This window comes from Podarcis raffonei, chromosome 9 (genome assembly GCF_027172205.1).
Source record: "Podarcis raffonei isolate rPodRaf1 chromosome 9, rPodRaf1.pri, whole genome shotgun sequence".
NCBI lineage: Eukaryota > Metazoa > Chordata > Lepidosauria > Squamata > Lacertidae > Podarcis > Podarcis raffonei.
Genome location: NC_070610.1, coordinates 60,149,950 through 60,174,243, shown reverse-complemented (window position 1 = coordinate 60,174,243; position 24,294 = coordinate 60,149,950). Strand labels below are relative to the sequence as shown.

The 24,294-nt window shown below is 43.0% G+C and overlaps 1 protein-coding gene across 1 annotated transcript in view; it reads left to right on the top strand.

Annotated features, from left to right (window-relative positions):
• The window catches only part of MTTP (microsomal triglyceride transfer protein), a 40,686-nt gene that overhangs the window by 7,308 nt on the left and 9,084 nt on the right, over window positions 1-24,294 (top strand). The window contains exons 2-15 of the mRNA XM_053403978.1: window positions 1,692-1,879; window positions 3,966-4,109; window positions 6,085-6,192; window positions 6,581-6,697; window positions 7,283-7,422; window positions 8,187-8,337; window positions 13,383-13,543; window positions 15,109-15,277; window positions 16,370-16,477; window positions 17,214-17,426; window positions 18,174-18,385; window positions 19,316-19,413; window positions 19,511-19,632; window positions 21,353-21,580. Of these exons, the coding sequence (XP_053259953.1) occupies window positions 1,692-1,879; window positions 3,966-4,109; window positions 6,085-6,192; window positions 6,581-6,697; window positions 7,283-7,422; window positions 8,187-8,337; window positions 13,383-13,543; window positions 15,109-15,277; window positions 16,370-16,477; window positions 17,214-17,426; window positions 18,174-18,385; window positions 19,316-19,413; window positions 19,511-19,632; window positions 21,353-21,580 (2,159 nt within the window). The remainder of the gene's footprint in view (window positions 1-1,691; window positions 1,880-3,965; window positions 4,110-6,084; window positions 6,193-6,580; window positions 6,698-7,282; window positions 7,423-8,186; window positions 8,338-13,382; window positions 13,544-15,108; window positions 15,278-16,369; window positions 16,478-17,213; window positions 17,427-18,173; window positions 18,386-19,315; window positions 19,414-19,510; window positions 19,633-21,352; window positions 21,581-24,294) is intronic.

Sequence of the window (24,294 nt, the reverse complement as noted above, 5' to 3'; positions counted from 1 at the left end):
TTATGAGTTGTTACCAAGCAATGCATTTTAACAGTATTTTCTAATAAATAGCTTGCTGTTCTTTTTATCTTTTTAGAAAAAAATATCTAAATTTACAAGAGCCAGCGCAAGCTTACGATCTAACCCAAGCCAGCTAGTGGTTAGCACATGTTGTGCATGCCAAGAGTACTAATATAAGGCACAGGCCCTGACAGCTGTCCCAACTCAGGCAGCATAACTTTGTGTATTATACGACAGTATCATGATTTAATTATAGACAGCCGTAATGGCAGACACTAGGGTTGCAAGTCAAGCTGTATATCTACCCACTCCTTCCTGCAAGAACCCAGAGGCACTCTTGACCCTAAGTCAGTATATCAAATACTGTACTGAAGTCCAGGTCTGGCACTATTTAAGGAGATGGGAACCCTCTTTTGATTGCCCTTCTGCAAATATATCAGAAGGGGGGCAACAAAATCAAAAGGGAAAGCAGCTTAAGAACGGATGGCTACGAATAGGACATTTGCACATTGATGCTGATTTTTAATTGTGCATTAAAACTGGGAACCATTTTGGAAGACCAAATTTCCACGTGTTTCGAGGGAGAACTGGAAGGCAGCACTTCTGAGAGAAAATACTAATGTGAAATACTAATCCTAGAATTGCAAACCCTCCAACATTTTTCTGATGAAAATAGGGATGTCCTATATAATAATAATAATAATATAATAATAATAATATTTGCTGTTTATACACCACCCATCTGATTGGGTTGTCCCAGCCACTCTGAGCGGCTTCCAACATATATAGAAAGATAACAAAACATTAAACATTAAACAACTTCCCTATACAGGGCTGCCTTCAGATGGTTCGGGGCTCAGATAACTCCATACCCTCCAACATTTCTCCGATGAAAATAGGGATGTCCTAAGGAAAAGGGGCACATTCTGGGATCAATTCCAAAACTGGGACGGCTTCTGTAAATCCGGGACTGTCCCTAGAAAACAGGGACATTTGGAGGGTCTGGAATCGTAGAATTGGAAGGGATCCTGAGGACCAACGAGTCCAGTCCCCTGCCATGCAGGGATATGCAGCTGCCTCGTACGGGGATCGAACCTGCAAGCTTGGCAATATCAGCACCACACTCAAACCAACTAAGGTTGCCTGGCTGGCAAACCAGAGAGTCCGTCTGACTTTTAAGTTTTCTGCTGCGCTGGGAGAAGAAGCCAATGTGGTGGTGTCAGTAATAAGAGAGGCTGCTGATACAGTGACTCATGGTGAGCCCTGCTGGCCAGTCAACAGCTGTGTGCTTGTACATTGCTGCCTCAGCTCCCCCACCCCTGCCCCATGGCCATCTCTTGAAGTCTTCTGCTGTAAAGGTGGCTGGGGGCTTCCCCACCCAGTGGCCGAAAACTACCTCCCACTCCACCTTTAGCGGGGGACTTGGAAGGTAAAACGTTCTCCAAGTTGCCAGACTAATAATAAGGGAGTGTTTTTGAGCACTCCAAGAGTGTTGTATCTTCATCTAGCACTCTGGGCTTAGGGACAGGCATGTCCAGGCTTGTGGAGGGCATGACTCAGAGAGAGGCAGGCTGGTGCGTCATCTCTCATTTTTAAGCAAAGCTTTAGGGAGAAGAGCATTAGGCAGGCAGTTTGGATTTCTGTTGGTCACTGACCCTGTGCTTTCCACCTTTCTTTCCCCACCCTCACAGGCCACAATACTGGTCCACGAATAAACAATGACAAGTTATATAAGTTCGCCTACTCCACAGATGTGCTTCTGGACAGGGTGAAAGGCTCATCCCTGGAGAGTGCGGGCTACCGAATTTCATGTGGCGTGGATGTCAACTTAGTATGGAGAAATCCTGATAATGATGACGATCAGCTGATTAAAATTGCGGTAGGCCAGCAATGGACGCAAAAGGACATATTTAATGTGTTTTCTGCCAGTTGGTTTAAGTAAGAAAAGTGAACCCCACGTATAACGTGGGAGGCAGAGTTAAAATGAGTGTCCCTCCCCCGCCCCCGCTCGTGTAAACAGTAAATACATGCTGCATTTAAGTAACTTAACATGCAGTTTTAAGCATTCAGGGTTGCACTGCTAAGTTTACTTAAATGGAATGGAAGTATGGCCCAGTATATTCAATAAGTTACTGGTTCCCACCCCAATCACTTGAAAATTGCTGAGGGTCTTTATGATGGTATGCTAGAGGTTGCATGCTTTTTAATTGCATTTTATTTCTTCTTTTCTTTCTGATATATTTTATTGTATTGCAGTTGGGATTCCAACATAAGAGATAAAAGAAGCAATGGAACACAATTAAAAACCAGTTTGAATATTTTATGCAATAGATGTGCCGCCTCCCATCTTCAACCACAAATAGACAGGCACACCATGGACCGCTGGTGGTCTGTGAATCACAGTTTGGATACCCTGGCTTACACTTCCAGTAGGCAGAGTCAGGTGGCTGCCATAGACAGGAGATGGTGGGGGTGGAGGGCAGAGAATGATGGCAGGGTATTGGAACTAGTGAGAATTACCACCCTTAGCCTGCTGCCCTCAGGTAAAGGATGCTGTTACACTGCCGGTGTTGAAGTAAGAGTCAATTGCCAGGCTGTTTGGCTAGTAGAATTGATGGGGGAGGAAATCCTGACCTTTGCCTCAGGTGGTAAATTGTCTTGGGCCAGACCCAGATCAATGAGATATACTCCCAGATGAGCACATTTAACTGTGACGCCCTTAACACAAGGTACTCTTGGAATGGAAGTTTGATGAAGCACCCAGAGACCTTAATGGGAGAATTTCCAGTGCCTGAAATTTCCAGTGCACCCAAGTCAGATGTGGGGCCGCTGGGCATGAACACACCCTCCCATTCCATGTACTGTATTCACATGCACAGTAGAAGTTGAGAAAGGGCATAAAATCAGGGCGTCTTATTATATGGAAGACCACATGTACACGGCTGTGTGCAGGTATGTCTTTCACATCTTCTGCTGAACATTCAGAGGCTAAGGTGGGGGCTATGGAAATATGAAGGCCAGACATGGGGTCACTGGGCACCATGCTATTTTCTCCTCCCTAGAGTGTTTTGTATACCCCTAGAAAGAAAGTATGATCCTGTTTGTGTATGGGTCATAACTTAGAAGTATGCTTTGTGTGAATAAGAGTCCAGGTTCAGTCCCTAGTTTTTCTAATTAAACATATCTCTGGCAATATTAGAATCCAAAAGATATCTGAATAGGCCTTAGTGGGCCTTATCCAGCGTTTGTCATACTCCTCATAGATCTATTGAAATTAGTGGATATGACCAACTTGGCTCCATTCATTTCAGTGTGTTTGCACTGAGTAGAAACCAGTTGGATGCAATTCAGTGTTAGAAGAACAGCCTGTGGTAACAGTAATATAAATTCCACATAGTACATTGGATTACCGCAGAATATGCATAGTGAAAGTAAATTGGAGTGGGTGAGGTGAAAATCTCAGTAGGTAATCTTCCCCTGTCAGCAGAGGTGCCAAGTTGCCCCCAAGATTAAGGGGGCCAGCCTGCGTTGTGCATGTGTGACATCAGGCACGCAATGCGCATGTGTTGTTGCATTGTCTGAAGGAGGTTGAGTGCTCTGGATGAGCCGGCCACTGAAGCTGTGCCACGTTCAGCTCTGCACTCAGCCTCTTGTGCAGCCAGTATGGTGCGGTGGTTAAGAGCGGTAGACTCGTAATCTGGGGAACTGGGTTTGCTTCCCCGCTCCTCCACATGCAGCTGCAGGGTGACCTTGGGCTAGTCACACTTCTCTGAAGTCTCTCAGCCCCACTCACCTCACAGAGTGTTTGTTGTGGGGGAGGAAGGGAAAGGAGAATGTTAGCCGCTTTGAGACTCCTTTGGGTAGTGATAAAGCAGGATATCAAATCCAAACTCTTCTCTTCCACCACTGCGCCTACCTGTCAAGTGTGGGTGTCTTCATTCTGCCTTTCCCATGTGCTTTTTCAGATTACAGATGCAAAACTTGAAAACGTGCATGAGCGTCCAAAAAAGAAAAACATTTTTGAAGGAAAAAATACAGCTGCAGTAATTGGAAAAGAGCACCTGGCAGCTTTAAAAAGGCCTGTAGTTCTGCAGTGGACTCGTGGAAAGGTAAGGAGTGAGTGAGAAGACTTTATTTCACAGTTCCTGTCCATTCCTTGAACATATTTACACATATTCTCTTCACTTCTTGATATATTGTGTTAGGAACAGGGTAGGGTCCAAGGCTTATTAGCCAATTCTGTGTCATAACTTGTGATGTTGCTTTAATGATGGAAGAACTGTGAGGGGAGAGACTCCATCAGGCAAGCCCTCCTTCCACCTGCCTTGCTCTACCCTCTAGTCTCTGCTTCTCGATGTGTATATTTTATGTACTGTGGCTTGCCGTTGTTTTATTGATTATAGTTTAGATATTATTTATTGTAACTGTTGAGTGGATTTCTGTTTAACTTTTATATGTTGATATTATTATTTTATACTATTATAATGATTGTTGCTGTTACTTTTTTGATGTAGGTTGCCTATTTTGAAGTTATGTTTTATTATCACATTTTTGTGTTGCATTAGATTGTTATAAGATGTACATTTTTTGTTTCTTCAGCTTGTAAACCGCCTTGAGTATTGTAAGATAGAAAGACGGTACTGTATACAAATTAAAAATGATGATAAAAAATGATGATGAAGTTGAATCAAGTGTTATGCAGGAGCAGCAGCAGGTGGAAAGATCACAGGTCAGGGGTGAGATTAGGCAGGGCTTGAGGTGACTTGCCTCCAGTGCTTTTTTTTCTTAAAAAAAATGTTTAGGGGTACTCTCATTTTCCTACTCATATTGAAATACAACCCTTCAATGAGGCCAAACTTAGATTCACAAAATGTTTTGGGGTATGCGTACCCCTGCATCCCCCCAGAAAGAAAACACTGCTTGCCCGCCTCTATACCTGGTTTTAAGCAGCACAGGAAAATAGATTTCTCCTGCTTGTATCACATAGGATATTGCTTCACTAGGTAAAGGTAAAGGGACCCCTGACTGTTAGGTCCAGTTGTGACCGACTCTGGGGTTGCGGTGCTCATCTCGCTTTATTGGCCAAGGGAGCCAGTGTACAGCTTCCGGGTCATATGGCCAGCATGACTAAGCCGCTTCTGGCAAACCAGAGCAGCGCATGGAAACACCGTTTACCTTCCCGCCAGAGCGGTACCTATTTATCTACTTGCACTTTGGTGTGCTTTTGAACTGCTAGGTTGGCAGGGAGCTCACCCCGTTGCGGGGATTCGAACCGCCGACCTTCTGATCGGCAAGTCCTAGGCTCTGTGGTTTAACCCACAGCGCCACCCGCGTCCCATTGCTTCACTATGATGCCACAAAACACTGCTGTCACAATGGTGTAAATCTTTAGCAGTCGGGTGCCCAAAATAGATAACAGACTTTTTTGATGTCATCGTTTTTAGAGGTAGAAAAGCCCTTTTCTTAAGCACTAGCTAAAGGTGCAAAGTCTTGAGTTAAGTTCAGATGTAGCAGGACTGTCTGGCAGGTCGAAGTTCACTGTGTTTTCGACACGTCTCCATGCCGTTGATTCGGTTACTGTTCATTTTTGCCTGATGAGGTTAAAGTACAAGATATACGTTATCTTGAAATTCTTCTGGGGTAGTAAGAGAGGGGTGACTATAAAACGTGAGAGCATTCTATATCGTTTCCCCAAGACTATAGCACTTTTCACACAACTATTATAAGGGTTCTAAAGGTATGGACAGTGGATGCTGCCTTGCACCAGGTCAGAGTCATCCGTCTAGCCCAGAATGTCTACTCTGACCATCAGCAGCATTTCAGGGTTCAGACAGAGGCCATTCCATCATCGGAACCTTTTTAGATTGGAGATGTCAAAGATGGTACCTAGGATTTCCTGTACGCAAAAGTATGTACTGTGAGAAAACCAAGCATTTATTCCCCCATATGTACACAACTGTCTAAAGATTTTTTCATGTCACAACTGTCTAAAGATTTTTTCATGTCATCAGGCCTGAGTTCTGGATGACAATTTTCAGGTGAAAAAAATATTCCACATTGTTGTTGTTTTCCCTCTTCACTCAGGTTAAGAACTTCTACTCCTACGAAAATGAACCTGCTGTTATTCAGAATCTCAAGAGAGGCCTGGCTAGCTTGTTTCAGATACAGATGAGCTCTGGGACTGTCAATGAGGTACTGCATCATGTTATGCAAGCTGCACAATCTCTCAAATGTTCACTGCTAGTATGAAATATATTTGACTTTGCACACAATACAGAAGCAAATGTGTTATTGAATCAAAGAGCTAACCGTAAGGCAGTTAATAACCTCTGCCTAAGGCCCAGTCACATCACCCTCGGAAATGCCACTCAGCAACATGTGAACAAGTGCATGGTTGATGGTTTTAGTTCCTTAATTTTCATATGTGTGTGTGAAGTTTTAAGACCCATATGGATTTTATTGTACTGGTGTCAATATCATGTCTACATTGGCCCTGACACTCTGGCCCAGAGGCTTTTAGGTATTCCAATGTGATAGCGCCTTTGCCATTTTTTAATTGATTATTATTTAAATTTTCTAGGTGGATATTTCCGGCAAATGCGATGTTACTTACCGGGCTCAGGAAAATGAAATCACTAAAATTAAAGCCTTGAAATCTTGTAAATTAGAACGGACAGGATTTACCAGCCACAGTCAGGTATAGTATGGATAATATCTTCAACACATACTGTAGGCATGCGCAGAATCATGCTTTGTGCATGTGCAGAAGCGCCAAATCGTGTGACATGCGTGCGCAGTTGTGGCGCTGCAGGTTATGAATGCTGCAGGTTGCGGACGTTCCTCTGTCACGGATTCCATTCGCAACCCGAGATTCCACTGTACATGTTTCAGACCATTGGTTCAATGCAATTTCTAACTAAGCAGTGTGTACTAAAATGCAGATACTGGGACAAAATATGCATAACATTGAACATACTAGTGAAAACAACATATGGAAATGCATTATATTAGGGGAAATCGCATGCAAAGATGTGTACATTAGAATAAATTTGGACTAAAATGAGGACTTTTAAAACAATAGCAAACCTGTGTGTATATCTGGGGACCCTGGCCTAATCACAATTGTTCATAAAGTCATTACACATGCAACTATACTGTAATTATAATCATTACACATACAACCATACTGTAGTACATATCTAGCATACCATAGCTATGTTTTGGCATGTTTTGCGCTGACTTTGTTTCTGCATTTCCTGGTCCTAACAAAATTATATTTCAGCTCTTTGACATCAGCCAAAGATCAGTTTCTGCCACAACGTATGTGCTGGAGGACACTTTTATTAAATCAGTGCGAGCAGAAGAAAATCACATTTTGAACGTGAATATTCAGCGAGCAATTGATGTGAAAGTAGTTTCGAAGTAAGCTGGCTTGTTTAACTATTTTGCAGAACATTTTTAGTGGCGAAATGATATGTTTTATAACCTGCTACCCTTTGCTGCCATCCCAAGCGCCGTGAATTAAAGCAAATACATCAGTACTTTGAAAATTATTTAGTATTGTGTGGAAGTTAAGAGTTGTTGTTGTTTAGTCATGTCCGACTCTTTGTGACCCCCATGGACCTAATTTGATCATTGCTTTCATCAGTCTGTTGCATTTCTTCCATTTCCTCAATCATTGGCAGTAAATGTCATAATCCATGTTACAATTTAAAGAGCCATGTGATCTTGGAGTCAATGAGTCCCCCCCCCACCCGCCACACTTTAAACTGAGTTTCTTGGACTGCTGCAGCTGAACCCTGTGTCTAAATGCTTACTTGTATGGTGTGGCCTGTCACTGAATATAGAAACAGTCTGCTTATTGCCATCACTTGGCTATAGAAAGCTTAGAATGTGAAAGTCTTTAAGTCCCTACTTACACATGGTGACATGAAGTAATGCATACAGTAATAATTACAAGCTACTGTTTGGGATGGAATTGGGGATATATATTAAGGTGGCCATCTGCAGAAAAGCCAGGGCTTTTGAACCTTTAATAGCTTGCATGATACATTATGCCTACTGAAATTCCCTCTTCTACACAACTATTAGCACAGCTATTAAAGGTAGAGAAGTCTGGCTACCTGGATATGTCTTCAAGTTGCAACCAAAATGTAAAGCTCTGTTTCAATATGTGTACCTAACAGGCAGAAACTGGAACTGAAGTCAACGGAAGCTGGCCCAAGAGTGATGGCTGGGAAGCAAGTTGCTAAGATTATCAAGGCTCTGGATTCAAATTACGTTGCAATTTCACTTGCAGCAGAGCCTGTCTCGGATGAATGTAAAAGTTGCCCCACAGTAAGTAAATAAAAGAGCAAGTTGTGCGTGCCTTAAGTTCAAGTTCATAAGTAAAAGCACTCCTTGAAAAGAAATTACTGTTTACCAAGATGTTAGTGAGATATTAGATTTGTAATTATCGAACACAGACATTTTCGGATTTATCGAATATTCTACAGCAACTTGGCTGACCTCATGACACCGCAGCAACACATTAAGGCGTGTTACATTGTTTTATCAGTCAGTGTTATCTGCCTTAATTACTGTTAGAATCAGGTCTCACAAATGTTATGCTTGCTACTAATATGCATTTTTAATGGGGTGAGAAATGTACCCATCTGTGAATGCCAAAGCTGTGATACAGCACAGCTGAACTGTGGTATAATATTTGAAAGATCTTGTGGAAGAAATGGCTGTAATTCTAAAGAGCCATCCCTGATCCCATTGAAGTCTTAATTGGGCTGTGTTTGACCTGAATGTCAGGTCAATAAGGGCTTACACACAATGTTGAGTATGTCATCTGTAAAGGTAAAGGTAACCCTGACCATTAGGTCCAGTTGTGACCGACTCTGGGGTTGCAGCGCTCATCTCGCTTTATTGGCTGAGGGAGCTGGCGTACAGCTTCCAGGTCATGTGGCCAGCATGACTAAGCTGCTTCTGGCGAAACAGAACAGCACACGGAAACGCCGTTTACCTTCCCGCCAGAGCGGTACCTATTTATCTACTTGCACTTTGACGTGCTTTCGAACTGCTAGGTTGGCAGGAGCAGGGACCGAGCAATGGGAGCTCACCCCGTCATCTGTAGTGCTGTGTAAAGTTTTATTTTTTTGTACTGGGGGGGGCAGGTCCATTATGAATCAGAACCACTTGACCACATAGCATAAAGAGGGAAATTTTTAACCTTCTCCCTTACCTGCCATAATCCCAACAAAATTCCTCTTGTGCTGTCATCAGCAACAGAAAAACACGCACCTCTTATTGGCACCAGTGTTTCCCAATTGTTGTGTTAAGAGCTGCTTTATTACTGTTGGAAAGCTGTTACTGTAAGCACCCCTGTGCTTCATGCAGGGAGGGGATTTGATTAGGTTATTTGACAAATATTGTTGTAGTGTGTCTTTTGCAGTCAGCTGCATGCTTTGTTTGCTGTTTAAAACTATGAAAAAGCTGAACCAAGGTATTGTTAATTAAGTAGAAGAGGCCTTCTCCTTGTCCTTGTTGCTTTCTTGGTGACTTCTGTGGCCGCTGGTACCTTCTGTTCAATTGTTCTGCCTAGCAGAAGCCATTTAGATCTATAATTACAGCCATACTCATCTGGGGGCCTTACAGAGGGCTGTAAGGGGAAGGGGGCGTCAGATTGTTATGGTAAACCTAAAGGAGCTCTTCGTATTAGCTCTGCTCTCTCACTGGTTACTGTATTTTACTGTAAGTGCTATGAAAAGATTGGGGTTATAAATAGAGTATGGTATTTAGAGGGACAATAATAGTATCCAGCAGTTGCATATCTCAATGCGTATATTAATATCACTCTGTTATGGCATGTAGCACAGCCTTACATATACCAAAGTCCCACATCTTGCCTCTTCGTCAGCGTTTCTTAAATGTTTTGAAGCCTGCTCCAATTCCACCCTGCTTCTGAGTGTATTCTACTTTACCAGATCCCAGTATAAGATGAGATTCAGAGAGGTGCATGTGGAACGCCCCATGAACATGAGGGCTTTGAAGGACCTACTTTGCCTTTGCAGGTCCTTGGTCCTTCCAAGTGTTTCATTGGAAACTTAGAAAGTCGCTGCCTCTGAGTCCTCCCAGACTCAGCAAAGGAAAAGCAATCACACAGTCACAAAGCAACCAGCAAGGGAAAGAGTGTGAGAGCAGGGCTGGATCTAGACACGTCAAAGAAGTGATTCAGTTAAACACACTGCAAACTCATACAGGGAAATTTGGTAGGGAAAGACAGAGCTCCACAGCGCCATCTGGTGCCACAGTGTTATATCACATATACATCACATGTAAAACACTTTTTCTTTACGAGCCCAGCTGAGTCCCAGGACAATTTTCTCCCTTTCCCTGCACCACTTGATTCAAGGAAGCAGGTTAGGATCATAGCATTTGCTTTCTGAAGCCAGCTAAATCTGCTTATACCTTTTCAAAAGCAACGAACTTATGAATGCATGAAACTGTTATGTACAGTCAGACTACTGACCCATCTAGTCCAATATTGTCTATTCTGATTGGCAGGGTCAAAGGCAGAGGTCTTTAAAATAATAATAATAACAAAACCCTGCTACCTGTTCCTTTTATCAAGCTGACTTTTGGTTCGAACTGATAGAGCATGGCATCTTATAGGATTCGATTTGAGTATCCTGACAGCAAACAAAACAACAGCTGGTAGCCTCACATAATTTCTGGGCCAGATCCAGTCCCACCATACTGTTTCTCAGCTGGTGACTGCAGAAACTTGCTTGAGGCATTGGGGATGTGGAAGGAAAGGAGTTTGGATGCCCCCACAATGTTCCTATAATCCAAAGACCGCTTGGATCAAAGAAAATCAGTGGAACTGTGTGTCAGCCTTTTCTTGGAATAAGGCAAGGGTGTGTCCACAGCAGGGAGCTAAGCCAACCAGTTCTGTCTTGGTTGCCAGTAATCAGATGCTGCTGTAACTGTAGCCATGCAAGCCAGAGTTTGCTTGCCTACAAGCGAAGCATATCTATAGCGTCAGATATAAATAACACGGCTACATTTCAGAATTTTGGGTTGTCCATAGTTGCACTGGACAGGTGATAGCCTCTGGGGGACGGTGGAACGACCCATTTCACAGTTTCATTGAACAACTCTGGTCTAGATGTATGCAATTACAAAGCCCATAAAAAGGGTGAAAGGACACACTGAATTAAAACTGTGAGATGAAACACCACAATGGAAAACAGTGTTGTTTATTTATGAGTCCATCTATCCTTCCACAGTATAATGTGGTTTTATTTTTTTTAATTTTTATTATATATAAAATACAGATTACAAACACAAGCCCCCAAGTTCACAGTATATTGCTGACCATTCTAAGCTTCACTAAAGCCCTGTTCATCATTGTGCTGCACATTGATAGAGAGGTTGGAGAATTCTGATGGGAATGGGAACTGAAATCATCACTTATTTGTCCCAAGTCTGAGACAGACATCAATCCAGCACATACAATCTGTATTTGCCGCCTTCAGTGTGCAAACAATACATAATTGGTTATATGACCCCCCCCATTTGCATTACATTTCCTTTGCATTGAATGGGGGTATGATAATGTAATAACAGTGTAATTAAGTACTTAAGTTATCTAAGTTATGTAATTTTGCCATAGTGGATAGTGGGACAAACTGTAGTTTTGGGAAAAGGTGAGCAAACGGAAACAGTGCTGTGTGTTACAAATACAGAATGGAAAATGATGCCTTCTTGCACATTAGTGACCACCATTTGAGATTAATAGTCTCCACCTGTGTTCTGGGTCATTAATACACCCCTGCTGAGCATCAATCCACAGGAAATAGCCTCCACCTCACTCATAATTACCTAATGGCTTCGCTACAATTCATGGAAGATGAACTCAGTACTGCTGAAATTGATGGCTATTTGTGGGTAGCATCATCCGCTGTTTCTTCACAACACGGACCCTATGGAGATAGGATATTTTAGCAAAGGCTGAGCTGGTATTGATGTGGTTTCCCGATAAAGAGAGCTGAAATAAATATTGTTGAGGGAAAACAGCTGCACCTTTTCCGGGGAATGCTATAGATAATGTTAGATAACAGAAGTGGAGGCATGAAATGTGAGAGCACAGGCCAAAATACCCGCTCTGTTTCTTTGTGGAAGGTTGTTTGAAATGACAAAGTTCAACCTTTTGTTTTTCTCATGATTGTTCCCCCCCCCCATGTTTTAAGCTGTTATTTTTTATCTGTAAGTCGCCTTGAGTCCTTGTCAGGGAAGAAGGCAGATTTAAAATGTTGGTTGGCATCTAGGCAGTATATAGTTCATAATTTCTGCAGGGCAATGGGAATCTATTGCTGTGGCACTAGCGTACAACGTGGATAGTTCACCCCAGTGTTTACAGTGGGGAGGGGACAGGTTTATTTCTTTTGCATATTCTAATATATTTAGGCCCTGCTTATTCTATATAAAGGGACGTGGGTGGCGCTGTGGGTTAAACCACAGAACCTAGGACTTGCCGATCAGAAGGTTGGTGGTTCGAATCCCCACGGCGGGGTGAGCGCCTGTTGCTCGGTCCCTGCTCCTGCCAACCTAGCAGTTCGAAAGCACGTCAAAGTTAAGTAGATAAATAGGTACCGCTCCGGTGGGAAGGTAAACGGCGTTTCCATGCACTGCTCTGGTTCGCCAGAAGCGGCTTAGTCATGCTGGCCACATGACCCGGAAGCTGCATGCCGGCTCCCTCGGCCAGTAAAGCGAGATGAGTGCCGCAACCCCAGAGTTGGCCACGACTAGACCTAATGGTCAGGGGTCCCTTTACCTTTATTCTATATAAACTAATGGATAATGAACTGCATCTAGCGATAGTATAAAACATAACATTATATAAGGTATTAAAATGCTCATTGTGTTGAAATAATATACAAACAAATGGCAGCATCAAAAAATGGCAGGATCAAAAAGAACATCAGCTGCAGATAAAAAGATTTATGTATCTGTCAATCATCACCCCAAGGCGCAATGAGCTGAAGTAAGACTTGCTGTCCTTTGAAAGCCAAGCAAATATGGAATTGGACTGAAAAAGCATGGAATCCCCACTACAGAAAAGGTCACTATACATCTAAAAACCACTCTCCCCCCCCCCCCGGCCTTCCTGAACAGATTGTATTTGCTTTCTCATTGCTTCCCAATTAGTTCTACGGAAGACATGGGACAGGCTGCAACAGTAAGGTATTGGGTGACCAATGTGTTAAAGTTGTCCCTTTCATTTCAGCTACTGTCAGAAAACATGCAGTTGCGTTTTTGACCTGTTGCGATCAGCACATAGAAATACTAACCAGTGGGGAAGATTTACCACCAATTTTGTCCATTTTTGGCAGCTCACTCAGCAGTGGAAGACTATCCGGCCACAGATGGAACCTGAAAACCTTTCCAAAGCCGATGCTGTGAAAGGATTTTTGTCATTCATTCAGAACTTGAGGAAAGCTACGACAGAAGAGATTCTTCAGATTCTGAGAAGTGAAAGCAACGTGGAAGTCCTGTGAGTTTCTGGCAACCTATTTTTCCATCTCTAGCATATCCATCTTAAACGTGCAAATCCACAGAAGGAGAATCAACATGTTCATTCAGGTTTATCTACCTAGGTGGAATCTACACACACATAAAAAAGCTGTGAAAATGCTTTTTAAAAAAGCGTTTTGAAAAATACATTGACTTTTTCATTGCTCACTCTCGCCATCTAGTGTCACGTTTGTATATTGCCCTTTACAACACATTTAGAACGTTTTATTTGCAGCTGTGTAGCTGAGTCCCTAAGCTACAACAGCTAATATTTTCTTCTCTTTGATGTTAGCAGAAAATTAAAGCACTGTTGTAGGGGCCTTGCTTCTATACTAACCTTTGGCACAGTGCTAAGGCCTGGAGACCCTTTTAAAAACTGCCTCCCAAAGTAGAAACCTCAGTGGATTGATATAGATGCAGTGTCCGCAATCTCATCGGGGCATTTAAGAGACTGGGAGTAGGATGTGGAATTGCAGCAAACCTTCATTTCCAAGCAACAGAGCCTCAACCACAGTGACTGCTTAAACAAGCTCTTTCTTAGTCAGGCTTCAATACTTTGCGTTTAAATCCAGCTTCAAACCCTGATTAAGCAGAAGTTTGGTTGAAGTTTGTTGTTGTTGTTTAGTCGTGTCCGACTCTTCGTGACCCCAAGAAGCTCAAGGCAACATATGCACCCATTTTTCATCCTCACAACAGCCCTGTGGGGTAGGTTGGTGATTCGCCCAAGGTCACCCAGTAAGCTTTGTGGCTGAGTGGAGAACTGAACCTGTGTCAAAGTCCAATAGTGGCTCTTTCATTTCTCTCAGCATCTTGTGACCAACATATGAAGTAAATATTTTATCTGACAAGAAAATATAAATAAGTAATGTCATCTCAGGATTACCAAATTAGGAATTTGGATTTTGTTGTTGTTGGAATATGTACGGTATTTCTTTTTTCTAACACAGTTATCAATGGGAGAGGGGGGACAACTCCAGCCACTCACCTCTGAAGAATTAGGCGTGTGGAGCATTCGAGGAATTGTTGTTGTTGTTTAGTCGTTTAGTTGTGTCCGACTCTTCGTGACCCCATGGACCAGAGCACACCAGACACTCCTGTCTTCCACTGCCTCCCGCAGTTTGGTCAGACTCATGTTTGTAGCTTCAAGAACACTGTCCAACCATCTCGTCCTCTGTCGTCCCCTTCTCCTTGTGCCCTCCATCTTTCCCAACATCAGGGTCTTTTCCAGGGAGTCTTCTCTTCTCATGAGGTGGCCAAAGTATTGGAGCCTCAGCTTCACGATCTGTCCTTCCAGTGAGCACTCAGGGCTAATTTCCTTAAGCAGGATAAATATTAGTGCTGATTCATCAACCATGGTTAAGGCAGGAGGGGGGGAAATGTAATTAGCCGCTTGGTGTCTTTATTATATTAGAGACTGAGGTGACATTTGAGCTATCCTCATGCAATAAACTGATTGGAGATGCCGCAATCATCACTCTGCCAAAAAAAAAAAAGCCTTACAATAAATAATTCCTGGTTTTATTAATCCCTTCCCTTTTCATACAGTCCCCAGTTGGTTGATGCTGTAGCCTCTGCACAGACCTCATCCTCTCTGAAAGCTATGCTGGATTTCCTGGATTTCAAGAACAAGAGTGGATCTGTCCTTCAGGAGAGGTTCCTCTATGCCTGTGGATTTGCTTCTCATCCCAACGAGTTACTACTCAGATCTCTAATTGTAAGTCTCAGTGGTGGTAAAGGGAACATTGGTTTACAGAGCAAGAATCGTGCTCAGAAAAGGAATTGCCCAGTTTTTCAGAAGAGCTGAAGATGAGCTCATGAAAGTGTGGAGAAAGTGGACCGAGAAAAGCTTTTATCCTTCTTTCGTCACACTAGAACTTGGGGATATCCAGTGAAGCTCAGTGTTGGTGAAAAAGTACTTTTCCAAACAGCGTATAGTAAAACTCTGGAATTCACTCTCACAAGGGATCTTAGACAAATTCATGGAAAATAATGGTATCAGTGGCTACGAGCCATGATGCCTATGTTCTACCTCCACTGTCAGAGGCTGTATTTATTTGTTTGACAGTTGCACCTTAGTTGCAATTGTCTCTGAATGGAGACTCGGTACAATGAAACTAAAAATGAGTTAAAGCAGCCTGCCTCTGAAAGCCAATTGCTGGGAATCACAAGGGAGAAAGAGTGTTGCAGACTTCCCATAGGCATCTGGTTGGCCACTGGGAGAACAAGATGCTGGACTAGATGGGCCATTGGCCTGATCCAGCAGTCTCTTTGTACATTTTAAAAACAAGACTATAAGGCTGATATATTATGTACTTAACATGGAAGCAAACCCCATTGAACTCAGTGCTCTGATTTAGCCCTCATGTTTCTGTACCATGAGCCTCACTTTCAACTGAGACAATAGCAAGGATGTGTACTCTTGTGAGTGGATGTCCTGACCTGCCTTGTGAAGCAGAGGGCTGGGCTAATTATTTGCAATGGGAAGCAATTCAATAGGTCATTTATCCCTTCTTGTCCAGCAAATTGCCTGCAGCTCTTCGTGGAGATATTTTCACGATGGCTGTTTGGCTATTGCACATGGCGTGGCTGGGAAATGAGGATAAGGAACTCCATTTTCCACAACCAAACCTCAGAGTGGAACACAAAAGCACCTGAGATTGGTCTGAAACACCACCAGCTTTTCCTGGAAAGGAATAATCCTGTGGGAAAGGGAATCCAGTGAAACACATCTGAGGGGGATCGAATATACATCCAAGGGTTAAGCGGCAGAGACCAATAATGTCTTTTCTTCTTCATCATATAACAGAATACATATAACAGCCAGATCGGCAGCAGCGAAATCCGAGAAACAGTTGTCATCATTATTGGGGCCCTCATCAAAAAGCTGTGTGACAAGGGAGGCTGCAAACTGCCTGTATGTATTTTCTTCTCGGTGTTGGAAACAAAAGCAAAATTGTGCAAATATGAAGCTCCATCCAAGCTGACCTCTTTGTCCACTTCCATCTTTCTGGCTTCTTTCATGGTGCTCCTTACATCTGGAACAGCCTTTCAATATTTATGCCCCAAGCCAACTCCCCGCTCACGAAGCATTTCTTTCTTAGAACTGTTCTCGAACCATCCTTATTTTGCCTTACCTGCTCCTTTGGTGTAATTCACCTGTTCCTTCCTCAGACCTCTCTCTTGCCTGTCTATCCCAGTTTTGTCCATCTGATGAAGGTTGCAAATCCTCTGAGGTGAAGAGATCATGTCACTTCCATATTCTGTACAGCAACACAGCACACAGGTTTACATAAAATCTAATACTGTATCAGCAACAACAATAGCTTTTGCTCTCATGGGTGTCTTTTCCCACCACTGCCACCACTAGCCTCTCCCTAAATGGTAGACCTACTTGATTCTTTGCAGTGATCTCAAGGCTGGGAGCTGTGTTAATAATAGTGAGTATATATTGCTAGATTTTATGGAATCTAGCAAGGAACTCGTGCTATCATCTATCTATCTATGTGCTATACTCCTAGGTGTAATTTTGCCAGATTTCCCAAGTTTCACTTTCATTGATTTACTACCCAATCGCATGGATTCCCCACCCCCACCCCCGCTGACCCCCTCAATATAACAGTGTTTTAGGAAGTTTTGCATTTTCTTTCCAGGCTGTTATGGAAGCCAAGAAGCTGATCTCTGGAGGTTTGAACAGGGCAAAGACGGCTGATGAAGTGAAGGTCTACCTTCTGGCATTGAAGAATGCTGTTTTGCCTGAAGCTATTCCAGACCTTCTGAAATACGCTGAGTCGGGAGAAGGCCCCATCAGCAATGTTGCTGTTTCTGCTCTGCAGAGATATCACCACTCTTTCATTACCAGTGAGGTAAAATAATAGAAAATTGCCCAAAGAGAAGATGGTGCAGGTGGACATTTCAAATAATAAGTGTCTCTCCCTGCCTCATTTAAATATCAGGTGTTTCTAAGTAAGATAAATATTCCATTTTTTTAATCATTCTATGTCCTGAAGAGTCTGGGAAGACATTTTTGAAAGCAACCCCAAAGTCTTTCCCATAAGCCTCATATTTTGGGGGCATAGGCAAGGTAGCGCTAGGTCCTTGTCCTCTGCCCTGGACCAGTGAGCAGGATTTGCATTGTAGGGGACATTTGTCCATCTATCCATCTGCATATCACAAGAAACTGTAAAATGCTATCTCAATTCCGGCTTATAGCCCTAAAAAGCATGAGGCTCTTTCTAGAAGGGGTGAAAGGAAGAATTAGGTGGGTAGTTATATGGGAATTTTATCTATCATTCATTCCTACAGCTTCCAGCTAAGATTCATGACTCACATGATTTCCCATCATCCCCCCCAACTCCCAGAACAAGCTGCATGTCAGAAATTCTTCCTGGTTATACTTTTGCATCCAGTCTGGGGCTGGAGGAATCCCATTGTTTCGGACTGGTCCTGGTATAATATTCGTGAATTTTCGTACTATACTTGTATATTGTTACTTGAGAAGCTATCCCACTGATCTGTTCTTATTTATTGGTGATATACTTCCTTTTCCTGCTTCTGTTATACTGCCAATTATGTACAGGTGATGAAACTTGACCGGATTGTGTCCCCATTAGGTGAAGAAAACCATGAACAGGATTTATCACCAGAACCATAAAGTTCACGAGAAGACGGTACGCACCACAGCAGCTTCCATCATCTTCAGCAACAATCCTTCCTTCATGGAAGTAAAAAACCTCCTGCTCTCTATTGGAGAGCTGCCTCTGGAAATGAATAAGTACATGCTTTCGCTAATCCAGGACATTCTACGTTTTGAAATGCCTTCCAGGTATATCAAGTTTCATTTGTTATTTATGTTTCTCCACTTGCCTGTGCATAGTGTTGTTTCAGGGCAAAGGCAAGGGCAGCATTTGGTGGGGTGGGGCTGCACTGGAAGCATTTTCACCATGTTCAGTATAAATTCAACTTTTCAGACCGGGGGGCGGGGGGACTCAGGAGAAACTGCAAAGTACTGAGGCAAAAATATCAGTCTGGTATTTAATGGATTGGTTATTTTTTCCTAAAAGACCCTTAAAAGACCCTAAGGGTCTTGTGCAGACCCTTAGCAGATCTAACATTTAAAATAATTTCATTATCCTTCTCTTTATAGGTAGACTACAAAAAATACATTGAGATGTTATTTTTTCATTTCAGTTGTTTTTATTACTATACCAGAAAATCCAGGATCTTTGGCGTAGAGCAGGCATCCCCAAACTTGGCCCTCCAGCTGTTTTGGGACTACAGTTCCCATCATCCCTGACCACTGGTCTTGTTAGCTAGGGATGATGGGAGTTGTAGTCCCAAAACAGCTGGAGGGCCAAGTTTGGGGAAGCCTGGCCTAGAGCCCTTGTGGCAATGCCACATTCGCTGCCTCCCTCAAGCCTCCTCACCACATCTGAATATTCCTATAATTGTTATTCCTTTAGTGTTCTTTTAACCAGTGAATTTCTTACATAAATAAGCAACTTCATCTAACAATTTCCTCCAGTGGTTCTTATGTAGTGATTAGAACTTTACAGAATCATCAGTGATTTCAGCAACTTTTGGGTTAAGACCTTTTGCAATTTGTAGGCCAATATAATAATAGCATTTTTATCTTCTGGTTGTGGTCTTTTGATTACACTACTCAAGCAACACAAACCTTCCCATTTGCTGCATGTTGCCATTTGTAGAAGATATTTAATTTTCTGATGGTTAAGGACACTTTTTTGTGTTTCAGCAAAATGATCCGCAAAGCTCTGAAGGATATCTCCATTCATAACTACGACCGATTTGCGAAAACAGGTTCTTCCTCAGCTTTCTCGGGTTACCTAACACGTAAGTGACTAACAAACTAGATAGTAGGTTTTAATTACATTTATTGACACTCAGTTTCACCAGAAATCCTTACAACTTGTCTCTCTGTTTAATCAAGGTTCTCCAGATGTGTCATCCACCTATAGCCTTGACATACTCTACTCTGGCTCTGGAATCTTAAGAAGAAGTAACCTGAATATCTTTCTTTTCAATAAATACGCTCAACTTCATGCCAACCAGGTAAGTCCCATGCGCTACTAAAGTAATAACTCAGCGAAAAAGTATAAGTGTGCAGCTTGGACATAATGTGGTCGCTCCATTATACCATACTTTGAACCAATGTGCGTAGCAGCTGGTGGGTTGAGCCCCTCAAATGGAAATGTAAGAAGCTGCCTTATAGTTTGGGGTCAGACTGTTGGCTAGGTCAGTATCCTCTGTTGTGACTGGCAGAGCCTTTCCAGGGTTTCAGACAGAGGTCTTCCTTATCAGCCTCCTAATCAGAGATGCAAGAGAATAAACCTGGGACATTCTGCATGCACTCAGCTATGGTGTCTCCCTTAAGAGTGTTCCCTTATCCAAGGTTTGTTATAGAAGTAGCACTACCATTTTTGTTTGAGCTTTTGTTTTTTTGATGACAGTGGGAGAGTGTTGTTGCACTCATATACTGCTTGTGAAATTCCCACAGTCTTCTGGTTGGACAATACAGTCATACCTTGGGTTACAGATGCTTCAGGTTGCGCTCTTTCAGGTTATGGACCTCTGAAACCCAGAAGTACTGGAACGGATTACTTCCAGGTTTTGGCGGTTGTGCATGCACAGAAGTGCCGAATCGCAACCCGCGCATGCGCACACACGCCGCTGCGGGTTGCGAATGTGCCTCCCACACGGATCACGTTCGCAACCCGAGCATCCACTGTACAGGAATAGATGCCCCTTTTGTCTGATCCAACAAGACTCTTCTTATGTTCTTACAGAGGCTGTGTTTATATGTAATACTAAACCACAGTGTAGCCCTAAATGGATGAACCTCCACAAGCCCAAGCCCAATGCCTGGCTTGCATGTTCCTTCCCTGCCTTCTCCTCCTCCTGCTTAGTTCTCCCCCACCCTCCTATGATGGCATTCAATTTCCTCAAATCCTTACTGTCCAAACAAACCAGGAATCCTGTTCTAATCAATTTCAAACTAAGACAACTTCAAACTATGAGTTATCAGTTTGCTTTATTGAACAGAGTTATTTTTAATCCAGAATTCCACATTTGTATATAACACTAAGATGACATTCAAGGAAAATTGGCATTCATCTTGGCAGCTTTCCTCTGGTCACATTGGAGGTGTACAGTCATACCTCGGGTTACAGACACTTCAGGTTATGTTTTTTTGGGTTACGGACCTGCCGAAACCCAGAAGTACTGGAACGGGTTACTTCCAGGTTTCGGCGGTCGCACATGCGCAGAAGTGCTAAATTGCAACCCACGCGTGCGCAGATGCACCACTGTGGGTAGCAAATGCTGTGGGTTGCGAATGTGCATCCTGCACGGATCATGGTCGCAACCCGAGTGTCCACTGTACTATGCTCTGACTTTCTGAGGGCTCACCCAGTAGCATTGAACCATGATGATTTAGCATTACATGTGAACCAGTCTAGACAGCAAGTGTCCAGATGCAAAAGAGAACAGGCCTATTCCATCTAATAGTTGTGCAGAAGAAGGAATTTCAGCAGCTGCAGTTTTTCACACCCTTGGATGAAAAAGCCACATTGATAAAACTTTCTGTGCAACTCTGACCTAAAAGGAGCCATGCCATGCCTCTCTTTTGGACACCAAGATATAAAAGCAGGGCATGGTCTGATGGCAAATTCTGCAGCTACCTTGTGGACTTTAAAGAGGTATGGATGGCATGTGCTTGCCTGCAAGTGGTCATCATTCATCATGCAAGCTGTGTGCTCCTATCTCCTTTTAGGTGGTGATTGAGGCTCAGGGCCTAGAATCCATTATAGCTGCATCTGCTGATGAAGGTGAAGAAAATCTAGAGTCCTTCGCTGGTGTGTCAGCGCTCATGTTTGATGTTCAGCTTAGACCCGTTACCTTTTTCCAAGGGTATGGCGATCTCATGTCTAAAATGTTCTCAGCCACTGGAGACCCCATAAGTGTGGTGAAAGGACTCATCCTTCTGATGGATTACTCACAGGTGAGTTCTCCATACCGGGCAATTAAATAGCTTCCATGCATAGATAATATCCTTTACTCCCCATTTGACATGCACTTACGGGGAGATCACAAGTAAGAACAACCAGAACTGCATTAATTAATTTTGACTGCAATCCTGTGCAGGATTTGCTATTTTGGAGCAAATTCCATTGAGCTTGATAAGAATTGCTTCTGAGTAGAGACTTCCGGAGGCGGCGCAAAACCGTGATGGCGGACCTCTTCGAGCTCTGAAGAGGGGCACCGCAGAAAAGGGTTGCTCGCGACGGCGCAGCGGCAACCCATCAAGATAAACCACGGGCAGAGTGAGTCCGTGGCCGTGGGACCCGGCGGGCACCTGGAGCGACCCCGAAATCACAAAAGGAACCCCGTAAGGGGCTCCGGAGTGAAGGAGGGGGAGCGGTGCTGTGGGTTCATCGCTCTTTCTGCGGAGGCGAAGCCGCGCGGCTGTCACGGATGAGCGCTGACCTTTCTTCCAAGAAACATCGGGCTGAAACATCAAACCCGTGAGTAAGGACCTAAGATTCTACAAATCAAATCGGAAAATTTGGCTAAAAACGGGAGACGAGAAAGAGGAAGTCCGTCTTCCGACACTGCTTTCAAGATCAAAGCAGACGGTCTAAAGAGCGGAAAGCGCTGTGAACAGGGAAGCTTTGAAGCTTTAAATCGGGACTTTCGTGCACATTTGAATTTTACTTTTAAAGAATAAATACAGCATAAAATTGACCTGGAGCGGACACCCCAAGGGCAAGGGAAGACTCTAACCCCAAATTCCCGGGTGGCCGGGTAAAGTTGTTTAAACTGCGGAACTGTTGCAAGCTTCCAGATACTTTTGTAACTGGATAGTGTAATTTTGAGCTCACCTAGCTGAAGTGGATACAATTGCAGGCACCTTGCTGGAACTTTGTTATATGTTTAAAAGGGCTCTGCAGGACCTTTCTTTTAGCGTGCTGGAACTAATTTGCTTTTAAAATTGTTTTTAAAGTTGGAACAAAGAGACTTTAATTGCGGAAAGTTACCTTCTTCTTACTAAAACTTTGGTGGCACTCCCCCTAGAGGACATTGGGAATATAGAGGCCTGGGAAAGTTTCTCTGTTTACCTTCTCTCAATAGACTGTTTTTAATTCTGGACTTGCCTTTCCCATGGGATTACAACACTTGACCTTGAACGTTGACTGATGAGTGGCACAGGAAAGACAAGAGCAGCCAAAGCTAAGGAAGCTAAGGAGAAAGAGAAAGCAAAAAAGCAAGCACAGCTTTTGCAAACAACTTTAACTCAGGGACGTAGATTATCAGTTCCAGCTGTGCTTGCGACACAAAAAGTAGAAACCGAAAAGCCTGAAAAATCTGAAGAGGAAGATATGGCAGCAGGAGGAGCTGAGGCAGTACTGAAACAAGTTTTGGAACAATTGTCAGCAATAAATCAAAAAATTGATAACCAATCAACAAAAATTGACCAAGCAACATCCTCGATCCAGAAATTGACAGATCAGGTTTCCCAACATACCCAAGCAATTGAAAAATTGCAAGGAGCAACAGAAGAGAATCGTAAACTGGCAGGGGAAGCCGTTCAAATTGCAACATCAGCTAAAAAAGAAGTCGAGGAAGTTAAAGCGGAAGTCAAGCCTCTTCATAAACAGATAGGGGACCAACAAACCTATCTCTCGTTGGTGGAATTGAAAAATCGCGAGACCAACCTCAGACTAAGGGCAGTCCCAGAAATTGAACAAGAAGATTTGAAAGGACTTTTGACAACAGAGTTTACAAAGTTCTGGGACTTAAAAGAAGAAATTGATTTCAAAATTGTATCGGCTTTTCGGTTGGGAAGATTAGTAAGAAAAGATAGATCCAGAGACTGCTTAATAGCTTTGAGATCAAGGGAGGAGAGAGACAAAATACTAGGCCTACACTTCAAAAACTCAATTGTGATACAAGAGAAAAGGGTGGAAATTTACCGAGATATTCCTAAACAGTTATTGGACTTGAGAGCCACCTACTCAGATTTGGCTAAGTTGCTGAGACTCAACACAATTCCTTATAGGTGGGAGTTCCCACAAGGGCTATCATTCACTTACAAACAGAAGAAGGTTAAAATAAGATCACCAGAGGACTTACAAAAGTTCCAGCACGATCACGGAGAAGACCTCCAAAAAGAAGCAGCAGCTAATTGGCCTATACCCAACCCAGGTGGAGCAATACCTGCACCTTCGGAACCAGAGGAGAAAGAAGATACACCGCTCTAGGTGTAGCAGAATAGTTCAGGATGTCTCTGCGGCTACTCAGTTGGAATATAAATGGCGGAAATTCCCCGGAGAAAAGAAGGAGGTTATTTCACATATTGAAGAAAGAACAATTGGACATTATTTGCCTACAAGAAACCCATGTGACCAGGCTCCACAGGAAGGTTTTGGTAAATAAAAGATTAGGCCAAGAATTTATTTCGTCTGACAAAGTAAAGAAAAGAGGAGTGGTGATCTACGCTAAGGAGAGCCTGATACCCAAATTTCTATTTAAGGATGAACAAGGAAGAATTTTGGCAATTGAAATTCAAACCCAAGGAGAAAAAATATTGATATTAGGAATTTATGCCCCAAATGACGGGAAATCAGAATTTTTCAAGAAGCTGCATGAGACGTTGCTGGACTATCTGGATTATGCTAACATCATAATGATGGGAGATATGAATGGAGTGGTGTC